We start from the raw sequence: 24,378 nt of genomic DNA on the forward strand, positions 1-24,378 counted from the left end.
ACTTTTTCTTAGTGTTAATCTTTTTGTTCAATGTCATACAAAACTAAGAAAGGTACACATACCTTTAGAAGTCCACTTTTAAAGGTTCCTTTCCTAATGATAAATGAGAAGCATAAATGCTTCATGTGGTAATCAGCATTCCTACTTATCTATACTGAAGCAGGAACTGTTCAAATTATGTTATATTATGTTTCTATGAAACATCAAATAAGAAATCTCATTAAAATAGACATACTTTAGCAATATAGCAACTGTAAAATAAAACATCCAAATATATTATCATCAGTGTCCACAAAAACTGAGGAATACAGGTATGTAGGTAGAAAGTTGCCAAGCTCACTACACTAAATTCTCATTTTTCCAATAACCACTGGATAAGCCCTGTGTGTGAGCATAACAATGTGAAGGCACAAGGAGTAGCTAGAACAGACTTGATTCCTGAGTGTCATCACTGGACCTAAGCTATGCTCATGGATGCCATGGGATAGTGTAAGGCACAGACAAGGGAGAAGGAAAAAAGACAGTAAAAAAGAAGAAGATAAAGCAAAAGGAAACAAGAGGAAGGAGAAAGACAGGGCAGGAAAAACAAGAGAGAGACATAGTGAGATGTTTTGAATGCCACTTAATGCTCCAATACCATTCAACAGTGTTGATTATCATTTCATTTGGGAAGGTATATTAGACACAGAACTCTTGAAAAAAAAAAAGAGAAAGAAAAGATGCACATTAGGTTTTATTCCTGTAAATATTTATGAAAAGATATTGCACAAACCAATCAGGCCTTTACCATCAAGAGGAGGGAATATTTACAAAGTAAAAAACATGGAAATGCAAATGCAGACAGAGTAATTAAAACTTTTATTTATATATCTAAATACAATTAGTTTCCCTGATTATAGCCCATAATCAGTAATGACCTAAAATACATTATCTGCTATACCAAATTGGTCTAGCCTGGTGTTTTTGTGAAAATCCATTATGTGTGTATCACACTAGACCATTAACTTTCTGAAAAGCAAAGGTTATGCTGAGCTTATGTCTTTTTCTTAGAGACTGTTACCATTTTTTTAAATCAGAAGAAGAAATTATAGAGTATGGTATTTGTTCAATAATTTAAAAATTGAAAGTAGTACTAAAACAGGTAATGATATATTCCCTTCTTGAACATTTCAGGCAACAGATTTTTTTGCAGATCCAAAGTCCAGGGTAAAAAAGACTAATCATTCCAACACTCTGGCTCAGCTCATTAGCCAGTTGGATGGTCATGGTGCATTTCTGGTGTATAAGTAAGTAGAACAATCATGACCCAGAAGTGAAGCAAAGCCTGAAGAAAGAAATGATGTATAGATTAGTCAGCAAGTCATTTAATGAGGACCTACCATGTGCATAGCATTGTACCAAGTACTTTACTAACTACAACTGTGATGCTTGAGGAATTTAGAAATCTAACGGAGGCAGGCTTGGTATCAAAATCCATGTTGTTGTAACACATATAGCTATTCAACAAATGATCAAATGAATGCAGTGGTAAAGTAATTAATTGCTAGAATTTTTAAAAATTAAACAGAGCCTTGTCTTGAAAAACCAAAACAAAAACATGAGGGGGTAGTCACTAGGATATAGGAAGAAAAACTCCTTAACAATCATAGTATTCCAAGAACTAAAATGGAATCTTTGGAAGGCAGTGGGTTCCCCTCATCAGAGGTGTTTTAGCAGAGGCTAAATGACCACTTGGGGATATCATAAAATGGATTCATGCTTTTGGGTGGGGGGAGAGCAAAGCAGACCTCAAGATCCCTTCCAACTTAAAGGTTCTATTGCTCTAATGATTCTGTGAAATCTTAGTGAATATATATCAAATGATGTATCTGATGATTAAAGGCAAACTTAGAGCTGGATATTAAATTCTAAAAGGGTAAATATTTATTAATTCCTTCCCTAAATAAATTAAGTAAAAATCATACTATAAAGCACCCTGATAACCACAGATTCACTAATGGTGTAGATCAAATTATGGCCCCCACATTACATACTAATATGTATGGATATGTGTACATGCATGCATATGTATGCGCACACACAAAAAGTTATATGCATACATATGTGTGTATACACATATATTCTTTCTCTTGAACATTCCCTCATTATTAGTCATATAAAATCCATTTTATATTTTTCCTCTCTAAATTCTTTGAACATATTTTATTTTCTAAATTTATGGAGATCTTCCCTCTAGTGGATCACTGAGAAATTTCATTTTGTGCATGCACAAGTTTAATTGGGAAATTATTAGCTTAGGCAACAAATTCACCACTTACATAATTTAACACAACTACTTTTATACTAATCTACATAATAATCTACATAATTAACATACATTCAAAGGGAACCCCAAGCTCTTATAACAAACTTGCTAATGAAGTATGAAGAAAAAATTATTTAAGGTTAGTATGGTACTTTTTTTTATCAGAACAAGCTTAAAAATAAAAGGTTACATTAAGTTGAACAGAAATTTAGGTCACCTGAGATCCAGATAAAAACTTCATGTCCACATTGTGGTCATTACTTTACCAGTCATCTAATGATGCAATTTTAAAAAATTTAAGTCATAACTCTCCTAAACTAACTTGACACTTTAATAAACAGTTATTAGCCTGTCAGTTGGAACTAGAAAAAGACTGGTCAGAAGATCAAGTACAGCTCCCCAGTGGAGCTTACTCACCATATATATAATTACAAATATTCTTGCAATGGGGTATCTTCGGAGAAAGATTCCCAGACGGATGCTGTGCAGACATAAAAGATAATTAAAACTCAAAGGAAAGTTCCCCTTGACTGGTAACACAGTCTTATTTCACCCCAGCCCTATTTATCATTAACATGGCAAACCAAATGCACCACCACCAAAGGACAATTTTTTTTCTAAAAACTCAGAGAAGATTGTTTAACCTAGAGTAACTATTCCAAAATAATTCATAGTTGTGAGTGCTGAAAAGAACATTGGTCTTGGGAGTCACAAAGTCTGCCACTTACTAGCTATATGACCATGGCCAAGTCCCTTTAACCTCTGAGCCTTTTTCCTCATCGGAAAAGCTGCATTGTACCACAGAGCTGCTGGGAAGATCAAATGAGATAGTGTACACAGAGCTCTTCCATAAGGAAACAGCAAAGCGGCACACAAACGGAAGCTACTTATTACTGTCATCTTTAAGGGGAATAACTATGGCTTAGTTGTTACATTTAAGCTCTGTCCCCTGCTACAAAGATGAGACCTCAATTGGAGAAAGCCTAGGACAGGTGGAAGGCAGGTGTGCTGGACTTGGGCTCAAGGCCCAATTCTTCCCCTTACCGGTTGTATCATCCTAAGCAGGCCACTCTACCTCAGTTTCTTCATCTGCAAATTGAGGGAGTTGAACCAGATGATTTCTAAGGTATCTCTAGCACTCCCATTCTGTGATTCTTTCCCTACAGCTGCATTCACATGAGGCTAGCGTGACTCAATAAAAATTTCTTCCATTCAATTTTTCTCCTAGAAATAAAAAAAGTACTAACAACAAGGCTGGGTGGGATGCGACTGAACCCCACCCAAGAACCGCCATCTGTGACCCCGATGCAGTAACAGCTTCATGCCAACAAAAAGCCCTACGGGCATCATCTTCTTTGATTCTCAACAGCCTTGGGAGGGAAGAAGCACAAACAACGTTCTCCCAACTTTATGGACGAAGGAAGAAACGAGTCCCTAGGCTCAGTATCTTCTTCAAAATCATGTAGTTAATAAGTGATAGGACCTAATTTGAACCCAGGTTTTCTGACTTCAAGGTCACTACTATTTTCATAACTCTACCCTGTTTCTTGGAGACTTTTGATTAGAATCCTCTATTTTGGAGGGCACAAGAGAACAGAAACGAAAGAAAAAATGGCACAAGTCAAAAAAACGACCCTCCCTCTCCCACTTCCGTGCACCATTTTACTCCTCAACAAAATGAGCAGTTCGTAAACCTGTCCTCCCCTACCACTATCATGGAAGGGAGGCATCTGAGCTGGGCCTCGAACATGGGGTAGGATTTCAATGCATTAGACTTTAATCTTTAAATTATGGAGTACTGACATAAAATCTAGCAAAGGCAAGTTAACAGGCCCCAATATTCAACTCTTCAGGTTACAAGAAGATTATGTGAAAGCATTTCCTTTTAAATATGAATGTAACTTTGTTTTTATTTATAAAAATGTTACAATTTATACTAAAAATAAACATTACTTGTTTAAAATAACTTCATTTGTTCCATTAATCTAGCAAAATACAGGACAAATAGGGTCTTTTTTCTCAATTAAAAACGTTAAGTGATGATATAATTTATAGAAAGGGAAGCCAGGGTTAATCATGTTCCATTAAATCTTCATGTTATAGCGCCACTATTCTGGGAATATGTAAAGTAAGGCTCATGTCCACTGTCTTAAAATGACTAAGATAAATGTCACTCTTAAAACTATGGTTTTGCAAAATGATGCGTTTTACTCTCCATGACTGGAAAGACTTTTCAAAATAATCTGTGTAATTCGTTTCTAAATTACCAAGTATTAGTTCTTACCTAAACTGGTCGACAGTACTGGCAGCTTTCCGTACTCTACCATACATTCCTGCCATGTTGGTTTCTGAATCACCGAAAAGAACAGGAACATTTCGTACACGTGTTCCTAAACAAAAGAACAGTTGATAAACAAACAGTTCTACTTGTGGCCTTTTTTATAATAAAGAACTGTCTGTACCTTTATTACTACCCATCTACATCAAGACTCTCAAGGCCTAAGCCAAAGGACTGATGGTATTAGTGAATCACTAATTTGCAGCATTTAAAAGAGATATTTTGCAAAAAATGTTTGTGTTGGTTAATATTTCAATCATCAATTATCTTTGGCTTTTATTTTTGAACTAAGAGATCAGAATTTAAGAAAGTAGATCTATCTCTAAGAATTTAGTTCAAATGCTCTCCATTATTCATGAATAGATTACTAAAGCAACTCTTGCTTTTAAGCTTTTAAACTGGGCTTTAACTATGGTACATAGCCCTCTACTAATAATTCTTCATACTGTAAGACAACCTTCAGCTTTTAGCCCTCCTTTCCCAAGATGAGATACTAATTCCTTTAATTTCTCCTCCCGAAACTATCACCTATTTTTGTTATCCAGATCACTGATGAAAATATAAGTAGAACCTGGCCAAAAACTCAGCATTAGAGGAAGTTTTAAATGTTAATTAAAAAAAAAAATTTCTCCTGATTATGATTAAATAAAATAAAAACACAAACTAATCATCAATAACACATCATTCTGTGATCATTAGTCAAACTACTTACTTTAGTTAGACAAAATAAAATATGCTTTCCTAATGAGCAGACTTAAGGTCAGTATGATATAGCATAGTAATATACAAGCTAGACTCTCTAAATTGTACAAGCTTTCAGCATTCTTCTTCCAATTACCTTCGACACCATCAATTCCAGACATATTAATAGAAGGTCCATTACTATGTCCAGGGACAGACTTTATCTGTTGCTCAAGCCGCTCCAGCTGATAGACAAGAGAGTTCTTTTCGGTGCTAAGATTCTCCAGCATGGTTTGCTTCTGAATCAGAGTCTCAGTCAGTTGATGAAGTCTATTTTCTAGCTCTGATTGACTACTATTGCTTAGAGTTTTGTTTGTGAGCTGAAAGTCAAAAAAGTTGAAAAGTTGTCTGAATATTTCAGTCAGTTCATGAAATGAGTCACTATTTCGTACTATACAAAAGTAATTAAGAACCTATAAGTCAAAGTTAAAGTTAATTTTCTAGCTGGATTCTAACATTCTTAGTTTAAAAAATGCACAATGATTACTCGTTGTTTACAAAATAAAAAGAAACTCCCTTAGCACTTAAAATCTTCCACAGTTTAGACCAACCATTTCTACTTAATCCTTTTTTCCACTACTTCCTACCACGTCTTTTGTCAGGCTTGCTATCTTTTTCTTAAATGGTTCTGTTTATATTTTCCCCAGCTGAGAATGCTCTATCCACTTAAATCATCTTCACCTATCCAAATCCTATCCACCTTCCAGGGCCCAGATCAATCCCTAAATGTTGATAATGCCTTTCCCAATCTACACATTTGTTGCTTCTCTAAATTTTTTTCACTTATACCACAAATTTTGGCACTTAATATTTATTTTATGCAAATAAATCTTGCCTACCCAACCTGAAGGGCTTATATTATTTTTATGTCTCCCACATCACTTAACATAGGACAAGGCATATTAATAATAGCTGTTAATACAACAAATGAAAGTCTATTTGCTTACAACAGGGTTAAAGTTTTTAAGATTTTTACAATAATTTCATAACCAATCTATTTTAAGCTAGTCTTTCAGATTCTAAATATGAATCAGTCTAATAAGTTTTTCCCCCAAACTTATATTTTTCTCCAGGAAGCAGAGAAGTAGTCAAAATAAATGGAATCAGCAAACATAAATCACTGATCACTCTAGGTAAGTGGTTATTTGCAAGCCTTTGGTTCACCTTTCCACTCTTTATTTATTTATTTTTTGCTTTTTGGAGGGGGAAGGCAGGGCAATAGGGGTTAAGTGACTTGCCCAAGGTCACATGGCTAATAAGTGTGATCAAGTGTCTGAGGCCGCATTTGAACTCAGGTCCTCCTGACTCCAGGGTTGGTGCTCTATTCACTGTGCCATCTAGCTGCCCCATCATCTTTCCACTCTTAAAAAAAGAGCTCAAATTAAAATAAAGCACTGTGATTGTTTCCCAAAGAGACACAGTCTAAAATGGATCACCTTCCCATACTCTCATTTTTTCCAAAAGTTTTGAACACTGTATGATGAATAGCACCTGATTCCTGAGTTTCTGGATTTCATCTTCTCGATCTTTAATTCTGCTTTGTAGTGTACTTTTGGTTCGAAAGAGTTCTTCTTCTATATAACTGAATTCCTGAAAAATGAATAATAAACATTAATAGGCTTTCCAAAAATTGGAATAAACTCTTGTTCAAGTTCAGTATTATATAAATAATTAGCACCTGAATAACTAATATCTTGCTCCGAAGACAGTTAACTCAATAAATCAGGTGGACGCAATGTACTACAAAAAGTACTACAAAGTACGCAAAGTACTATAAAAGAAGTTATCAAATAAAGAAGAAAATACTTTGCTCTAACATGTTAAGAAAATTAGCTAACATGCTGGAAATAACTGATTAAATTAAAACCAATTAAAATATTATTTCAGGCCAGACTCTAAGACTACCTGTCAAGGATCATTTTGTATCCTTTTTTCTTTTACCTCTACTGAAGAAAGCAAAAAACAAAAAAAAACCTCCTTCTCTCACTTAGGTTTCTTTTTTTTTTTTAATTTATTAATTTGTTTGTTTCCTTTTAATTTACAGGATTCAATTCCACAATTCCTTGGATTTCACATTTTGTCCCCCTCCCTCCCCTCTCCCCCCCATGGCGTCTTATAATCAAGTATAGGATCTGTAGATACTTTCACATTATACAATGGTCAGGTTATGAGGATGGATTGTACCAGCTGGGATGAAAAATGGTATAGAGGACATAAAATCAAATAAGAGAACAAAAAAGATCAGGTATTTTGCTTCCACCTGGATATAAATTTAGTTCTTTCTAGTTCTTTCTCTGGATGCACGTTTTTCTCTCCATCATGCGTCTTTTGGGATTGACTTATATCCCTGCATTGTTGAGAAGAGTCCAGTCTATCAAAGTTGGTCATCACACATATGTTGTGTCCGTAATTGTGTACAAATTCCTCCTGGTTCTACTCTTCTCACTCAGCATCAGTTCTTTTAAGCCTCTCCAGGTAAATATGAAGACCGCCTGCTCCCCGTTTCTTATAGCGCAATAATATTCCATAACATGCATATACCACAACTTGTTCAGCCATTCCCCAATTGATGGACACCCCCTTAATTCTCACTTAGGTTTCTAAGCTTCATTATTATCCACAGCTGCTAGTGTCAGCAAAGACCTTCATCTGACTATGGAACTATTTCACATCCTTGTAGGGAAAAACACTAAGTTTATTCAAATACTCCCAAATGTTACTGTAAGGGGTAACCAAATGTTTCAAAAGTTACATATTTTAGTACATAGATAACACTAGAAGGGGAGTGCTGCTGAAGTTGAGAATGGGGGAAATCTGAGAAACATATAACAAAGGACAGAACTAACAGGGATCACAGACTTTAACACCTTCATTTTATAGAAGAATCAAAGTAGTTTAGAAATGAGAAGAAAAACCAGAACAGTAACTTAAGATGGGTAAGAGTCTATGTAAATATTTATTAGTAAGCCGCCTGATTTTTTACAGGCCTGCAGGGAGGTAGACATGTTATGGTTATAACGTTCAAGTTAAAGGAATACAGAAATCCTAGAAAGCTATTTGATCTGATATACTAAAGTGTTTCAGGTCTGTAACATGGGTCAAATGAATAAATGGCTTAAGGGTACATTCAACTCAACTTTTCTCTTATTCCCACCCTTACTTTAATGAGCACTGATAACAGGAAATAGTATACCATCTGCTGCGGTTAAAAAGTAAAGATAATTCTGAATCATCAAGAAAATTGAATTTGTGCCTTTTAATTACATGCTAGCTGACCAAGTTAATTAAAATGTCATTTCTGAAAGGACAGATAATTCCATAAACTGAATTGCCTGCCAGAGTTTATGACGTATTCTGTAGTTTGCTTGGTTTTTTTGGTTGGTTCTCATTTGCCATTTATGAAATACAGAGACTTTTACCTCACTTCCTAAGGACAAACAGACTGTTGTAAATAGCACACTGTTTCAAAAGTAATAACTTCTAAAGTAACAAATATTTCAAAGATTTTATCGAACTAAGACTTGGAAGATATCAATTTCTAGGAAACAAAAAATACATAAAAACTATACTGACAACAACAAGCCTTTGAAAAAGCTACCAATGTTACATATTATTTGTCTAAATATAGAAAAGTAAAAATTCTGATTTCCTGACTCTGATACTCACCATCTATGGTCTCTTGGACAAGTCACTTACTCCCTTAGAGCCCCAGTTTCCTCATCTGTAAAATGAGGATAATACTTACACTACCTACTTCCCAGAGCTGTTTTGTAGGAAGAATTCTAACAAATCTTGAAGTGCTTTATCCATGGTGAGTTTTATCATTATTCAATGAAGTGCCTATCATAAGCACCTGACTTTCTGTAACAAATGATTAGCATTCTTAAAAGCAACTAGAAAAATTAAAATCTTCCTGCTGAAGTTAATTTTTCTGTCTAAAAACATTGTCTTTTTGTCCTAAAAAAAATTATTAAATGAATAGTTCTATATTCCTTCATGATTCTACTTAGTAGTTATCCTTAACAATATCCCAGATTAGCAAAATGCGGAGATTTTTTATTTTTTGACTTTGATCGACTACAACAATTAAATTTCTCTCTAAATATTGTCACTCTAATTCTCCAAACACTGGAGGAAAGGAAAGTTATACAGGCTCTGCACTCTGTCAGGGGATCCTCTTTAGCTTTGTGTAGACCTGATATAAATAGCTATGTAAATAACTAAATTAGCACAGCTACATTATAAATATTATATATTTTATTACGTGGAATGTGTATGATATGTTAAAAACAGAAACATTGCTAAAAACGTAGTCAAAATTTAGTGTACTGCTTTCAGCAGTTTTACACTCCAATAATGTTTTCTATAAAGCAAAGCTTCAAGTTAATGGAGGCTTTTGATCCCTAAGCTCTCCAGTTTACATTAATAAAGCACTTAATGATAATAAAGTACTTTTATGTTCTATTAAGGAGACCATGTAGGTGTATAACTTACAGGTGAGGAGACTGAGTAAAGAATGCAAAACTCAATACTGAAACTATTCTTTATCTACCCAGTTTAATTAAGTGTGAGTTCTCTCTCTTTGTCCCATTATACTAACTACAAGTTTCTCTTAGATTATTCTTTATTCTAAAAGGTTTTCACAAGGCATTTTTATGTCCTGTAAGTAAGGTGAATTCTAGTGTAGGTAAGGTGGCTTTTAGTGTGCATAAAGTGAATTTTTATTATTTCTTAGAGTTCAGTTTTCCCAGGATCCATAGTCAAAACAATCTCTTGTTCACAGATATTAGATACAAATTCCCATAACTATGGTTCAAAACATCTCCACCAAGCTTGCACAGCATTATATAATGATAAATAATATAAACATCCACTGTGACTGTGTAGTGAGATAGAAAGATGAGGTGATGTAAACTTGTGAGGCTATTGCTGGCAATATGCCTTCTTTTTCTGTTGCTCCTATAAAACAGGTGGTCAGTGGTCAGTGAATGGGGTTAGTGAATTAGTGAATGGTCAGTGAATAAGGGTTGAATGCATGAATGCTGTGCGTGCCTTGATCAGCCCCCATCAAGGCTTGGGGGGGAATCTGTGTTTGCCTCAGATGGCCCCCACTGAGGCTTGAGGGGATTTAGGGGACACACAGGTAGTACCTATCTCGACTGACCATTGAAATGTAGGGATAGTTGCCCCCCATCCCCCCTTCTCGCCAGTCCTGCAGGAAGGGTGATTAGGGAATGCTGTAGGAGTTTGTCCTCTCATTATCAGCAATCCTCTTCTGAGAAAACTAGACTAGAATAAAGTAAGATTATTAACCCCTTTTTAATGTCTTTCCTGTCTGACCAGATCAGTGTGCTAGTAGCCCTTTTGTGTGGTGTGTTTATTTGTATTACATGTCCTAATGGAAATATTTTGCTTCTTTAAACAGAAGAAGTAGGCTAAAACAGTGACAGATTCAGGATTACGGATTGAAAACTGGAAGTGGCCTCAGAGGTCAACCCCATAAAGATACATGTATTTCACAGACAGTCACAATCTGACCCAGTCTCTTTATCTCTCTCCAGCCTTGTTTCATAGGATCACAGATTTAAAGATAAAAAAGACATCAGAAATTCAACCCCCTTCACTTTACAGATGAGAAAACTCAAGCCCAAGATGCTAAGCAACTTGCTCAGGGACACAAAGAGAGCAAGCAGGAGGCCAGGATCGGAGCCCAAGCAGTCTGACTTCCAATGCAGTACTCTTTCCACCAGACCAACAATTGTTAAACACGCAGAGAAAAGACAGCAAGCTAACCAGATGAGTGAGATGCGGTTTGTTTGGCAGCTTCCTACACCGACAGACTCAATCACGACCAATACTTTAAAATCAATGTTGTCCCAGGGACTGAAATAAACACGACTTTACATCAAGAGCCTTGTGTGGTGGTTTTCCATACCCAATAGGCAGATGGCACAATTCCTTCTACAGTCTGGACAAGACAACGCTCACCTGCTTCTGGCGCTCTAGCTCAGCCTCTACTTCCTGTCTGGCTGCTTTCTGTTCAGCCATTTGCTCTTGGAGATCTTGCAGCTGTTCTCTTGAAGATTCAGCTTCACTTACCTGCTGACTTTCCATGTCCTAAAAAAAGTCATCAAATTAGTCAATAACAATAGTTTATATTTACCAAATTAGTCATAATGTAGGTCATATAGCTCTCCCACAGGACTTTTATAAAACCTGAGAATGATTTAGAATGAGTGTGTGGCTTTTGTGACATAATTTTGGAGTGAAGGCTTCTATTCAGACTTAAATTCTTACTTTATGTCTTGCCCTGTACCCTTTGTATCTGAGTTTTCTGGAAATTCTGCCAAAAGAGCACAAATGCTGGCAGGATGCTGCTGAGCACCATCCTGGCAAAGGACTGTACATCCATCGTCTGAAGACCACCTAGCTAAATGTGAAAACATCACCAACTTGGCTGCAGGGCCCTAATTTTTATGGTGGCAGAAATCTTCAAGTACCATCCACTAAAGTTATACCTAGATCGGTGACAGGAGTACCTTTGTCCTATACTGATAGAATCAAGGATCCTTGAAGTATACCACCTGTACAACCAAATGCAAATATACCTGCTTAGCATTTAAGCCTTTCACAACCTACTCTGATCTACTTTCCCAGACTTGTTAGTCGTTACTCCAATTCCACAATGCAGCCAAACTGGCCTTTCTGCTGCTCCCTTGCACTCCCTTGCTCCTCCCTTCTCTGTGGCTCTGCACAAGCTGTGTCCCATGAAACACCTCTTCATTTCCACCTCCAAAAATCTCCAGTTTCTTTCAAAGCTCAATTCAAGGACCACTTTCTAAATAATGCCCTGCCTGGCCCTTCCAGCTGCTAGTGCCAACCCCATCTGACTAAAGTACGTTGTATTTATTTCGTACACATTCATACATGTACATCTCTCTTAATAGAATGTCATCTCTACATTTTAGGCAAGACATGTTTTGTTTGTATCTCTGGGTTCCCAGAGCCTAGCACAGTGTCTGGCGCCTACTGAAGAAGGTGCCTGACAAACCCTGATGGACTGATATGATACTCATGGTTAACCTGTGAGGCTGTAGGTACGTATTACTTCCATTTTATAAATTATGAATGAATAAGCATTTGCTTGGTCACTGTAACTTAAGCATTCAAACTTTGGACTTCTAAGTCCTATGCTATTTTCACTTTACCACACTGCCTCCTTGAAGGTAACAGGAATATGGTAAAGATATTTGGAAAGCACCTGGTAAAGGTGCCAAGTATAACACCACCACTTTTATGCAAATGCACAAATTAATGTTAAGATATATAGAAAAAATACTGGGTAGATAATCCAAAGGTGAAAGTTACAGAAAAGTTAATTACTAAATTCTTTAGCAACAACAGTTTCCATGTATATGATGCCTTAGATTTATAAAACACCATCTTCATAAGAGGTAGGGCGGTACAGTAGATGGGGTGGATTTTGAAGCCAGAAGACCAGCAGAGTTTTGCCTCTGTTGTTGACGATGTGATCCTAGAAAGTCACCCAACTTCTCAGTGCTTCAGGCAACTCTTTAAGACTCTAAGGTAGGACTAATGTTTAAAAAAAAAGGAAAAAAATTAACTAACGTTTAATGTGAAGGTATTTGTAGAACCTATAGAGGACTGCATGCCACCATGGAGGGGGGGGGCGGGAGAGAGGGCGCAGAGAAGGTGGGGAGAATGGAGGAGAAAGAAAGGGAGAAAATTTGGAACTCAAGGGATTGTGGAACTGAATGTTGTACATTAAAGGTAAATAAATAAAATTTTTTAAAAAAGAAAGAAAAAAAAGACTTTAAGGGGCAGGAAAGAGGCTGGCCCTAATTGGAAGAACATGTTTCCTCACCTGGAGTTCTGATACCAACAAAGTCAAGGGAAATCTCTCACATCTGTCCCCTTCTCTTTGTTTCATAACCAAGACCTCTTTACTGTTTTTCCATTTTCTTGTATTTCCCCCCTTCTTTTTGACTCCAGTCTGCTTTGTTCCCTAATTTATAATATAATCCCCTTTATAATGCTGCCAGGGCTTAATTTTCATCAGGTATAATGTAAGCTCTTTGAGGATAGAAACATTTATTTTTTAAAACCTTTAGTGGGGGTGGCTAGGTGGCACTGTGAATAGAGCATCAGCCCTGAGGTCAGGAGAACCTGAGTTCAAATCCAGACTCAGATACTTAACACTTGCTAGCCATGTGACCTTGGGCAAGTCACTTAACCCCAATAGCCCTGCACTCACCCCTCCAAAAAGCAACAACAAAAAAAAAACCTTTAGTGACTCCCCAGTAACCTACTAATAAAATTATAGGTCCTGGCATTCAAGGACCTCCACAGTTTGGCTCCAATTTAACTCTTAACTACTATTTCACACAATCACAGAATTAGAGCTACTCAAACCACATCATTTAAAAAAAAGGTAACAGGATCAGAGAGGGTAAGTGTCTTGCCCCAAAGTTACACAGTAAGTTACAGAGTCAAGATTTGAACTCAGGCCCTTTGATTTCAAATCCAGTGCTATTTGCACGATATCATTTTGCCTCTTAATACCACTATTCCCTTTCACATACACATACCACACTCCATTTCTCTGAATGTTCACTTCCTGCTTTGATGCTTCTCCTCATACTAGTACCTCCACCTACAACATCATTCCTTTTCCAGCTAAACCTGTCCAAACGCCTACCCTTTCAAGTCATAGCTCAAATGTTACTTCATCCAAGAAGTCTTTTGCAATCTTGCTTAGTGGTGACTTCTCCTTTCTCTGAATTTTATATCCTTCATTACACTTTCATATTAAACCTTGGACATTTCTTCTCCTTTACTAGATCCAATGAAGGGATGGACCATGTTTTTATTCCTATTTTTCTGCATAGTAGCTTGCAAGCACCAAATGTTCAATCAAAACATCTACTGAAGGTAGACTGCGTTCTAGAATGGTCATTCCAAATGTAATTTCTTAAAAAAAAAATTTTTTTTTGAGCTTCTGACTGACATGTCAAAATGATATTATCTCCATCTAAAGGCACTTAGTGAAAATCAGATTTCACCAAGAGGAATAGTTCTATGCAAATGAAAAACAATCATTCTCATACCCTAAAACCATTCTCAAATGGTAGGAACCTCCTACCTCCTCCAAAAGAGCTAACTAAAAATACACGTCTTTTAAACGCCAAGTGTCATTGTTGCTTTACTGCTCTAATCAGTTAGTGAACACAAAATGGATTAATTTCTGCACAGAAACTCCCACGTCACCATGAACTTCAGACAGACCGACTAGTTCATGAATGTTCTTCTTGTCACAGCCTGTATGTCATCACTCATCACTGGTCTTACAAACTTCTGTTAGTTTAATCATGGGAGCAGATGACTATAAGGTTTACCTGTAACTCAGTTCTAAGCTGCTGTAGCTGGCCCATCAATTTTTGTATTTCTTCTCTTTGCATCTCTTTCTCATGCCGAAGGTCTTCTAATTCCACAGTACTTGCAGTATGGCTATCCAGACCTTCAAAACCAGATCCTTCTTTCAAACTGCTAATCAATTTTTCCTTTGACTAAAAAGAGATAATGATTAAATGTGCGAAAGAGATTTATTATCAACAAAATCAAAGTGATAACAATGAAAGATTTTTATCTTGCATATGAATCATAGCCAAAGTTCTTTATCAGGGAAAGTTAATATATTCCTAATTTATAGCAATAAAAAATAGTGAAACTTGACATGGCAAAATCCTTGAGAGTTCATGGCAAGGAAATATATTGTAGCTAAAGAAAAGCGGAGGATTCTAATTGCTCTGGTACCTCTAGTAACAAACTCCTGAGATGATTTTTATTAATGCTCACAATGAGTCACACTATACAGCAAAGCTCTAGAAGACCACATAAATATAAACTGTGTATAAACTGCACATTATTTTTTAATATGATGTAATAATAGCAAACTATCATTTATATAATTCATTAAGTATGGCAAAATGTTTGATTTATGCATATGATTTTCATAAAAAAAAAAAACCTGTGAAGCAAATCAATCCTGTTTTACAGAAGAGGAAACTAAGGTTCAAAGAAGATAAGTGACTTACAAAGGGATCACATAGTGTCAAGGCAGGATTCCAACCAAAGGCTTCTAGATGCCAATTCTAGCACTTCTAAACTTCAAAGCAAAAGCTACCATTTCCTTAGTAAATAATGTTACAGAAATTGTTTCAAAGTTAATTTTCTGGTACACACTGACAGCAAAAAGTATAAATCTTATGCTCACTTGAAGTATGCGAGAAGCTTTTTGTTTGTAGTCAGTCAGTTCTTGTTTAAGGGATTCAACACTGGTCTTAGACATTTTGACTTGCTGCTGCAATTCATCAGCTCTCCTCTTTTCATCCATGTATTTTCTTTCTGCTGTGGTGACTGCTTCTGCCAAATTCTGATGTTCCATTTCTACTTTACTGAGGCGAGCAGCAAACTCGCTCTGAAAGAAATATTCACACAATCATTATTCTATCATTTTGCAGCCACATATTTAAGAATCTAAATATGTCACTACAGATTCAGTACTTAGAACAGACAAAACACAAAATTAGGTAGAGTCTCTCCTTAACAGTCCTTTTATGCATTGGAGAATTTACAGTTGATAGAATTCCAGAATATTTAATATGAGAATAATTTAATACTTATAAATGGAAAAGTCTTTTTCTTGTATGATGGATGACTTTTAAAAATTTAATCTTATTTAGTAAGTTATTTTTAAATAATCTTGAAATATATGGAATGCTTTAAAAAAAATCACATCTGAAGATGACAGAGGTCAGGGACTTGCCTGAGTTCTCCTCCAAACCCCTCCAAAGACCTTGAAATAATGCTCTAAAACAAATCTTGGAGTGGCAGGACCCCAAAACAGAAGGGTAAAACAACTTTGCAGACCAAGACAACTTAAAAGTTTGGCAGGAATGGTCCATTGTACCAAAGTGAGAGTGGAGCACAGTCCACTGCAAGCCAAACCAGCCCAGCCCGGGCCGGGCCGGGCCCCAGCAAACCAGTAGCAGGCCTTGGGAGTGAATGAATCAGCAGCTGCTTCCAAGTTCTCAGCCCTCAGAGAGTAAGGAGGTTGAACAGCTGGTCAGAAGGAGATTCCTGGGGTCTCTTTACTGGCAGTGGGAGCAGGACTCTGCTGATGCGCCCACACTCATATCCGGGTCACAGTCCTGGGGGGCAGTCCCAGGGTGAGGAGGAGCATCAGCACACCAGAGCTTGCAGCCACAGGGGAACAGGGGACCTTCATCACAGCTCCAGGAGAGAAAAGAGTGCCAGTCACTCACAGACTAGAGCACTGGACAGAAGAGTGGTAAATGCACCTTTCCTGTCATGCCACCTTGGAAAAACTGAAAACTTATAGGTCTCTAGAAGCATCTATGAAGACAGCTGCATAAAACCCCTGAAGCTTGGGACAATGTGCCCTCCAATCCAGAAGCAGAGCCCTACTTTAGCAAAGAGTTTTTTAAGGCAAGAAATGGGCTGGGGAAATGGGCAAGCAACAGAAAAAAATTCTGACCACAGAAAGTTACTATGGTGACAAGGAAGATCAAAACACACTCAGAAGAAGACAGCAAAGTCAAAACTCCTACATCTAAAACCTCTAAGAAAAATATGAATTGGTCTCAGGACACAGAAGAGCTCAAAAAACATTTTAAAAATCAAGTAAGAGAGGGCAGAGCCAAGACGGCAGAGTAGAAGCAGGAAATTCCATGACCTCCTCCCCACAACCACCTCAAATACCTATAAAATATGACTAAAATTTTAGAGCTACAGAATCCATCCACAAAGTGACAGAGAAACAAATTTCCCGCTCAAGGCAGCCTGGCAGGCCAACAGGAAGGGTTCATCACAGCACGCTGGGAGCTGAGGGCAATCCCTTGTGAGCTGTGTGGTTTTGGTCCCAGGGAGGCAGAAGCAGCCAGAGCAGATTTCAGGACAGTGAATCACCAGCACCGGTGGAAGTTTCTGGACCTTTTCAACCCATAAATGCCAAAAAGAAAGTAAAAGGTCAGTTGGGAACTCTGTTGGAAAGGAAGCGCTCAGTCTGGCCCCTGCCCTCAGGGCAAGAGATGGTGGCACTGTGGCTGCCACATGGCTGCCTCAGGAGCTCCTGGCCTACAGATTATAGGGGGACCAAGCAACCATTCAGAGGGTGATTGCTCTTGTTTTGACCTGCTTGGATCTGGGTCACTTTCTTGGGCAGTGGTCCTGGGGTGAGAAACGCCATTTTGTTAGTGTGGTGTCTGTAGAAAGAGTGCCTTCCTCAGACTTCTGACAACATCTGCAAAAACCCCAGCAATTTGGGATAAAGCTCTCTTCTCTGGAACTAGAGTTCTACTGGGGCAAAAAGCTCAAAAGTCAAGTAATTGACTGGCAAGATGATCAAGCAGAGGAAGTACAAACAGACCATAGAATGTCTTTCTGGAGACAAAAACTAAGCACAGAACAGGAGGAAGACAATGAAGTCAGAACTCCTGCATCAAAAGCTTCCAAGAAAAATATGAATTGGTTACAGGCCATGGAGGAGCTCAAGAAGGATTCTGAAAATCAAGTAAGAGAAGTGGAGGAAAAACTGGGGAGAGAAATGAGAATGATGCAAGAAAATCATGAAGAGAGTCAGCAACCTGACTGAAGAAAATAATACCTTAAAAAATAGACTAACTCAAATTGCAAAAGAGACCCAAAAAGCCAATGAGGAGAAAAATGCTCTTAAAAAATCAAATTTGCCAGATGGAAAAGGAATTTCAAAAACTCACTGAAGAGAATAATTCCTTCAAAATTAGATTGGAGCAAATGGAAGCTAATGACTTTATGAGAAATCAAGATACTATTACACAGATCCAAACAAATGAAAAAATAGAAGGCAATGTGAAATATCTCATTAGAAAAACTACTTACCTGGGAAATAGATCCGGGAGAGATAATTTAAAAATTATTGAGCTACCTGAAAGCCATGATCAAAAAAAGAACCTAGAAATCATCCTTCAAGAAATTCTCAAGGAAAACTGCCCTGATATTTTAGAACCAGAGGGCAAAATAGAAATGGAAAGAATTCACCAATCACCTCTTAAAAAAGATCACCAAAAGAAAACTCCTAGGAATATTATAGCCAAATTCCATAGTTCCCAGGTCAAGGAGAAAATATTACAAGCAGGCAGCAAGAAACAATTTGAGTACTGTGGAAACAGAATCAGGATAACACCAGATCTAGCAGCTTCTGCATTAAGGGATCAAAGGGCTTGGAATATGATATTCCAGAGGTCAAAGGAGCTAGTATTAAAACCAAGAATCACTGACCTAGCAAAACTGAATACAGTGTTTCAGGGGAAAATATGGTCATTCAATGAAATAGAGGACAACCAGAGTTGAATAGAAAATCTGACTTTCAAATACAAGATGCAAGAGAAGCATGAGAAAGTAAAAAGGGAAAATAAATCCTAAGGAACTTATTAAAATTGAACTATTTACATTCCTACATGGTAAAATGATAATTGTAACTCATGAGACTTTTCTCAGTATGAGGATAGTTGATGGGAATATACATATATATATATATGTTTATATAAGAGGGTATATGTGTGTATAAATACATGTGAGTATGTATATATATGTGTGTGTATATATCTACATTGACAGAGGGCACAGGAACAGCTGAATAGGAAGGGATAATATCTATAAAATAAAATTAAGAGGTGAGAGAGGAATATGATGAGAGGAGAAAGGGAGAGATAGAATAGGGTAAATTACCTCATAGAAAAGAGGCAAGAGAAAACTGTTACAATGGAGGGGAAGAACAGGAAGGCAAAAGGGAATGGGTCAACCTTACTCATTGAATTTGGCTTAAGGAGGGAATAACATACACACTAAATTGGGTATTTTACCCTACAGTAAAGTAGGGGGGAACAGCATAAGAAGGGGAATGATAGAAGGGAGGGCAGATTGGGGGGGAGGGTAGCTCAAAGTACACACTTTTGAAAAGGGACAGGGTCAAAGTAGAAAACAGAATAAGTGGGGGGGGGGGCTGAATAGAATGGAGAGCAATATAGTCATTCTTTCACAATATATCTACTATGGAAATGTTTTGCATTACTACACATGTATAACCTATATTGAATCGCTTTTCCTCCCAGTAGGGGTGGGTGATTAGGGAAGAAGGGAAAGAATATTCTGATGGTGGCTCAGGTATCATGGAGCCACCATCAGGATAACACAAGATTTAGCAGCTTCCACACTAATGGACTGGAGGACTTAAAATATGATATTCTGGAGGGCAAAAGAGCTAGGATTACAACCCAGAATCACCTACCTAGCAAAAATCAGTATAATCCTTTGGGGGGAAAAATGGAAATTCAATGAAACAGAGGACTTTCAAGCATTCCTGATGAAAAGACTGTAGCTAAATAGAAAATCTGATTTCCAAATGCAAGACTCAAGAGAAGCATAAAAAAGAAAACAAAAAAGTGAAATCGTAAGGGACTTAATAAGGTTAAATTGTTTACATTCCTACATGGGAATTATTAGGACAGTTTAGAAGAAGTAATTCTAGAGGATACAGGTGTGAGCTGAATATGATGGGATACGCTTAAAAATAAAATTAAGGGATGATAAAAATGAATACACTGGGAGAAAGAAAAAGTGAGAGGTAGTATGGTATAAATTATCTAACATAAAAGATGTAAGAAAATGCTATTACAGTGGATGGCAAGATGGAGGATGTGGCAGGGAACATCTGAACCTTACTCTCATCAGAAAAGGCTCAAAGAGGGAATAACATACATACTCAATTGAGTATAGAAATCTATGCTTCCCTACATCAGTGCTTCTTAAACTGTGGATTGCAAACAGAAGCACTAAAAGGGTAGAGAGTGGAAAATGTTTTAAGGAGTCCCACCCTAGAGTTAGAAGCAAACATTTTTGAAAAGGGACAGGGTCAAAGGAGAAAATAGAATAAGTGGGGGGCGGGATAGGTTGGAGGGAAATATAGTTAGTCCTTCACAATATAACTACTATGGAAATGATTTGGGTAACTACACATATACAACCTATATTGAATTGCTTACATTCCCAGTGGGGGTGGGTGAGGAGGGAAGAAGGGAAAATATCTGGAACACAAAAAGTTTTAAAAACAAATGTTTAAAAATTGGGGTGGCTAGGTGGCGCAGTGAGTAGAGTGCTGGCCTTGGAGTCAGGAGGACCTGAGTTTGGATCCGGCCTCAGACACTTAAGACACACAAACAAAAAACCTAGCTGTGTGACCTTGGGCAAGTTACTTAAACCCAACTGACCTCCAAAAAGCCAAAAAAAAAAAAAGTTAAAAAATTTGTTTTTCACATGCAACTGGGAAATAAAATATACAGGTACTGGGGTATAGAAACCCATCTTGCCCTACTAGAAAGTTAGGGGGGGTTACAGGGGAGGATATAAGAGATAACAGATTAGGGGAAAGGTATTCAGTAGGCTTGCTATTTTGGGGTGGGAGTAGGAGAAAGATGGGGAGAAAAAAACCGTAACTCAAAATCTTGTGGAAACGAATGTTGAAAACTGAAAATAAATTAATTAATTAAAAAAAAAAAAAGAAGTTCCACCCTAGAGGAAAGTAGGAGTGGAAGGGGATAAAAGAAGGGGGCAGTGTTCATAGAAAGGAAGGTGGACCGGAGGAGGCAATAGTCAGAAACAAAACACTTTTGAGAAGGGACAGGGTGCAGAGAGATAATAAACAGGGGGGAAATAGGATGGAAGGAAATACAGTTAACAATTATAACTTGTGAAAAAAATTTTAAGCAAGTTTCTCTGGTAAAGGCCTCATCTCTCCAATATATAGAGAAATTAGTCAAATTTATAAAAATAAGATTCATTCCCCAATTGACAAATGATCAAAAAATATATAAACAGTTTTCAGATAAAGTAATTAAAGCTACCTATAGTAATATGAAAAAATGTTCTTTAAGAATGCAAACTAAAACAATACTGGGGTACTTTTCACACCTTTAGACTGGCTAATAGGATAGAAAAGGAAATGATAAATGTTGGAGGAGATGTGGTAAAATTGAGACACTAATGTACTTTTGGTAGAGTTGTGAACTGGTTCAACCATTACATAGGGCAATTTGGAACTATGCCCAGATATTTATAGCAGCTTTTTTCTGGTGGCAAAGAACTGGAAATTGAGGGGATTCTCATCAACTGGGGAATGGCTGAAGAATTTGTGGTACATGACTGTGATGGAATACTACTGTGATATAAGAAATGATGAGCTAGATGCTCTCAGAAAAACCTAGAGATCATGAACTGATAAAAAGTAAAATGAATAGAATCAGATCAGAGTAACAACACTGTAAGATTATCAACTGTGAATGACTAAGCTATTCTCAGCAATACAATGATCCAAGACAATTCTGAAGGACTTATCAAGAAAAATGCTATCAATACCCAAGAAAGAAGTGATGGGAGTCTGAATACAGATAGAAGCATATTTTTTTTACTTTATTTTTCTTTGGTTTTTATTGTGCTCTGTTTTCTTTTATAACATGACTAATATGGAAATAAGTTTCACATGATTACACATGTATAACCTATATCAAATTGCTTTCCTTCTCAATGAAGGGGGATGAAGAGGGAAGGAGAGAATTTGGAACTCAATCTTAAAAATTAATGTTGAAAATTGTTTTTACATGTAATTAGGGAAAAATAAAATATTAAATTAAAAAAATTGTAAAAATTTACTATATTTGTACAAAAACACATAGTTTTAAATTGCCTAGCAGGATGCTGACACATTTGGGAACCCAATCACTTTTTTTTTTAAGTTGGCTGCTATGAATGCAAAGTCAGTCACCACACACACCAGAGCAAAAAGGATTTCGGTACATAAAATTTGAGAAAAACTGCTTTGTCAAAGCATGTAAAACCAAGATGTAATATCAAATTCATAGAAAGGCAGGAGCAAATTTAGAAATTCTAAATGTGAGCCCAAAGCTGAACATACGATTAGAGGGGAAAAGGAGTGTTTTTACAAATATGTTAATTACATTAATTTATAAAGAAATTAGAGGAGCAAGGAATAAATTACCTTTCAGATCTATGAATGGGGAAGAGTTCATAACTAAATTAGGAATTAGAAAGGATCACAGAAGTTAAAATGGACATCTTTGATGGTATAAAATGCTTAAGTTTTTGCACAAATAAAACCAATGTAGTTAACATTGGAAGAGAAGCAGATAAATGGGAAAAACAACGTTTCTCTCATAAACATCTCATTTCTAAGATACATAATGAACTGATTCAAATTTATAAGAATAAGAGTCATTTCTCAATTGATAAATATTAAAAGAATATGAAAAGGCAGTTTTCGGAGTAAGAAACCTAGGCCATCATTACTCATATGAAAAAGTTCTCCAAATCACAAATTGAATTAAAGCAACTTTGAGGTTATACCTCAAAACCATCATCAGACTGGCAAAGCCAGAGTTGTCAAAACAAAACTTGTAGCCTGAAGGCAAAACTTTCTAAATGGCAGATTCAGATTAAAATGCAACTGGGAAATATGCAAGTCACTTAATCCCAATTGCCCTCCCCCCAAAAATGTCCCATTTGTCTTACTAAAAATGTTAAAGTCTGGTTTATTTGCCTAAAGAAACAAGGTATTTTGCCTGCCCCCCCCTCCAAAAAGCAAAAATATAATATAAAAAAAAAATCAAAATAAAGGCATTTAACATTAAGCTGTGTGACCCTGGGCAAGTCACTTAACCCCAACTGCCCTACCTTCCCTCCTCCAAAAAGCAAAGGAAAAAAAAAAGAAACAAGGTATTTCTTGAAATGCTGCACTGTGTAGTTGTTAGAAAAGAGACACATACAGACAGAATGAAATGATAGTAGAGAAATTATTCCCCTTATTGTATTTGCCATTCTAACCTGCATCTGCTTGTAACTATCCTGCTCCCGCTTCAAGGCAGACTCAGCATCATGTAGTCTTTCTTGCAGAGTTTGCAAAGCTTTATTTTGCATACTGTTCCCTTCACTGTGATCTTGCAGCAGTCTAAAAGAAAATATCCATTTATTCATTCAACAAACATTTATTAAACATCTGTGTGCAAAGCATATTACTTTATATCAGTGGCTTACTGAATTAAGTAATTAAGTAGATCAATTTTAAAGTGTCTCCTTACACTTCAATCCATGACAAAAAGATGGTTTGACTAGATTTTATGTTGAAATATTTTCCTTTTGTTGGTAGCCAACAATGACATCCTAATGGATCAGAACGTAAGCACTGATCAAGTTTGTAATTATGTGACAGCAATATCGGATGATCTGCTGTACCTAGGATACTTGATTGCTTTTATTTCTTAGCTAAGGATTTTTTTTTAAAACAAATATTTCCAGGTTCAAAACCTGCTTACTGTAGTAAGTATGCATTTTCAATGCTTAGAATAAAACAACATCTCTCTCTTTGGGACATTCATAGGTTGCATTTAACTAAAATGGAGGATTTCTGCAACATTTTTACATTATCCTTTGAATGATCTCTCATCTCCAACAATTAGAAAGCTACCGTGATTTTTCACTCTGTAGTGCTTCTAAAGCTTCAGTTCGAGTATTCAGCAGGTGATCAGCTTCCTGTAATCTCACTTTCAGCACAGCCAACTGGGAATCCTTTGCACTGATTGCTTCAGTCAGATCATCAACTTGAGCTCGAAGTTCTCGAACTACCTGATCATTCTTAGAATGGTCTATATTCCATTTCTCCACCCTTGCTCGTGCCTTGTTTAATTCTATGAAAGAAAATATTAACCATGATAGATCACCTTCCTATAGTGCATACACATTAACATTTGAATAATTTATCACCCCCAACAATATGAAGACTATGAGGCAAGCAGTAAGATTTTATCCCCATTCAATAAACTGAGGCTGAGGTTAGCCTGGATTCTAG

General features: G+C 36.7%; 1 protein-coding gene across 2 annotated transcripts in view; it reads right to left on the reverse strand.

Annotated features, from left to right (window-relative positions):
• Positions 1–839: 839 nt before the first annotated feature.
• GOLGA5 (golgin A5) overlaps positions 840–24,378 on the reverse strand; it is a 32,864-nt gene continuing 9,325 nt past the window's right edge. For both annotated transcript variants that reach the window (XM_069086044.1, XM_069086045.1), the window contains 10 exons: positions 23,998–24,217; positions 23,358–23,481; positions 15,679–15,882; positions 14,801–14,971; positions 11,373–11,501; positions 6,876–6,974; positions 5,482–5,704; positions 4,590–4,695; positions 2,723–2,786; positions 840–1,324 (listed from right to left, as the gene is read on the reverse strand). In XM_069086044.1, the coding sequence (XP_068942145.1) occupies positions 1,247–1,324; positions 2,723–2,786; positions 4,590–4,695; positions 5,482–5,704; positions 6,876–6,974; positions 11,373–11,501; positions 14,801–14,971; positions 15,679–15,882; positions 23,358–23,481; positions 23,998–24,217 (1,418 nt within the window). In that variant the 3' untranslated portion in view covers positions 840–1,246. The remainder of the gene's footprint in view (positions 1,325–2,722; positions 2,787–4,589; positions 4,696–5,481; positions 5,705–6,875; positions 6,975–11,372; positions 11,502–14,800; positions 14,972–15,678; positions 15,883–23,357; positions 23,482–23,997; positions 24,218–24,378) is intronic.

This window comes from Petaurus breviceps, unplaced genomic scaffold, assembly GCF_028583685.1.
Source record: "Petaurus breviceps papuanus isolate PSGF00001 unplaced genomic scaffold, PetGlider_PUasm1.0 177, whole genome shotgun sequence".
NCBI classification, from domain to species: domain Eukaryota; kingdom Metazoa; phylum Chordata; class Mammalia; order Diprotodontia; family Petauridae; genus Petaurus; species Petaurus breviceps.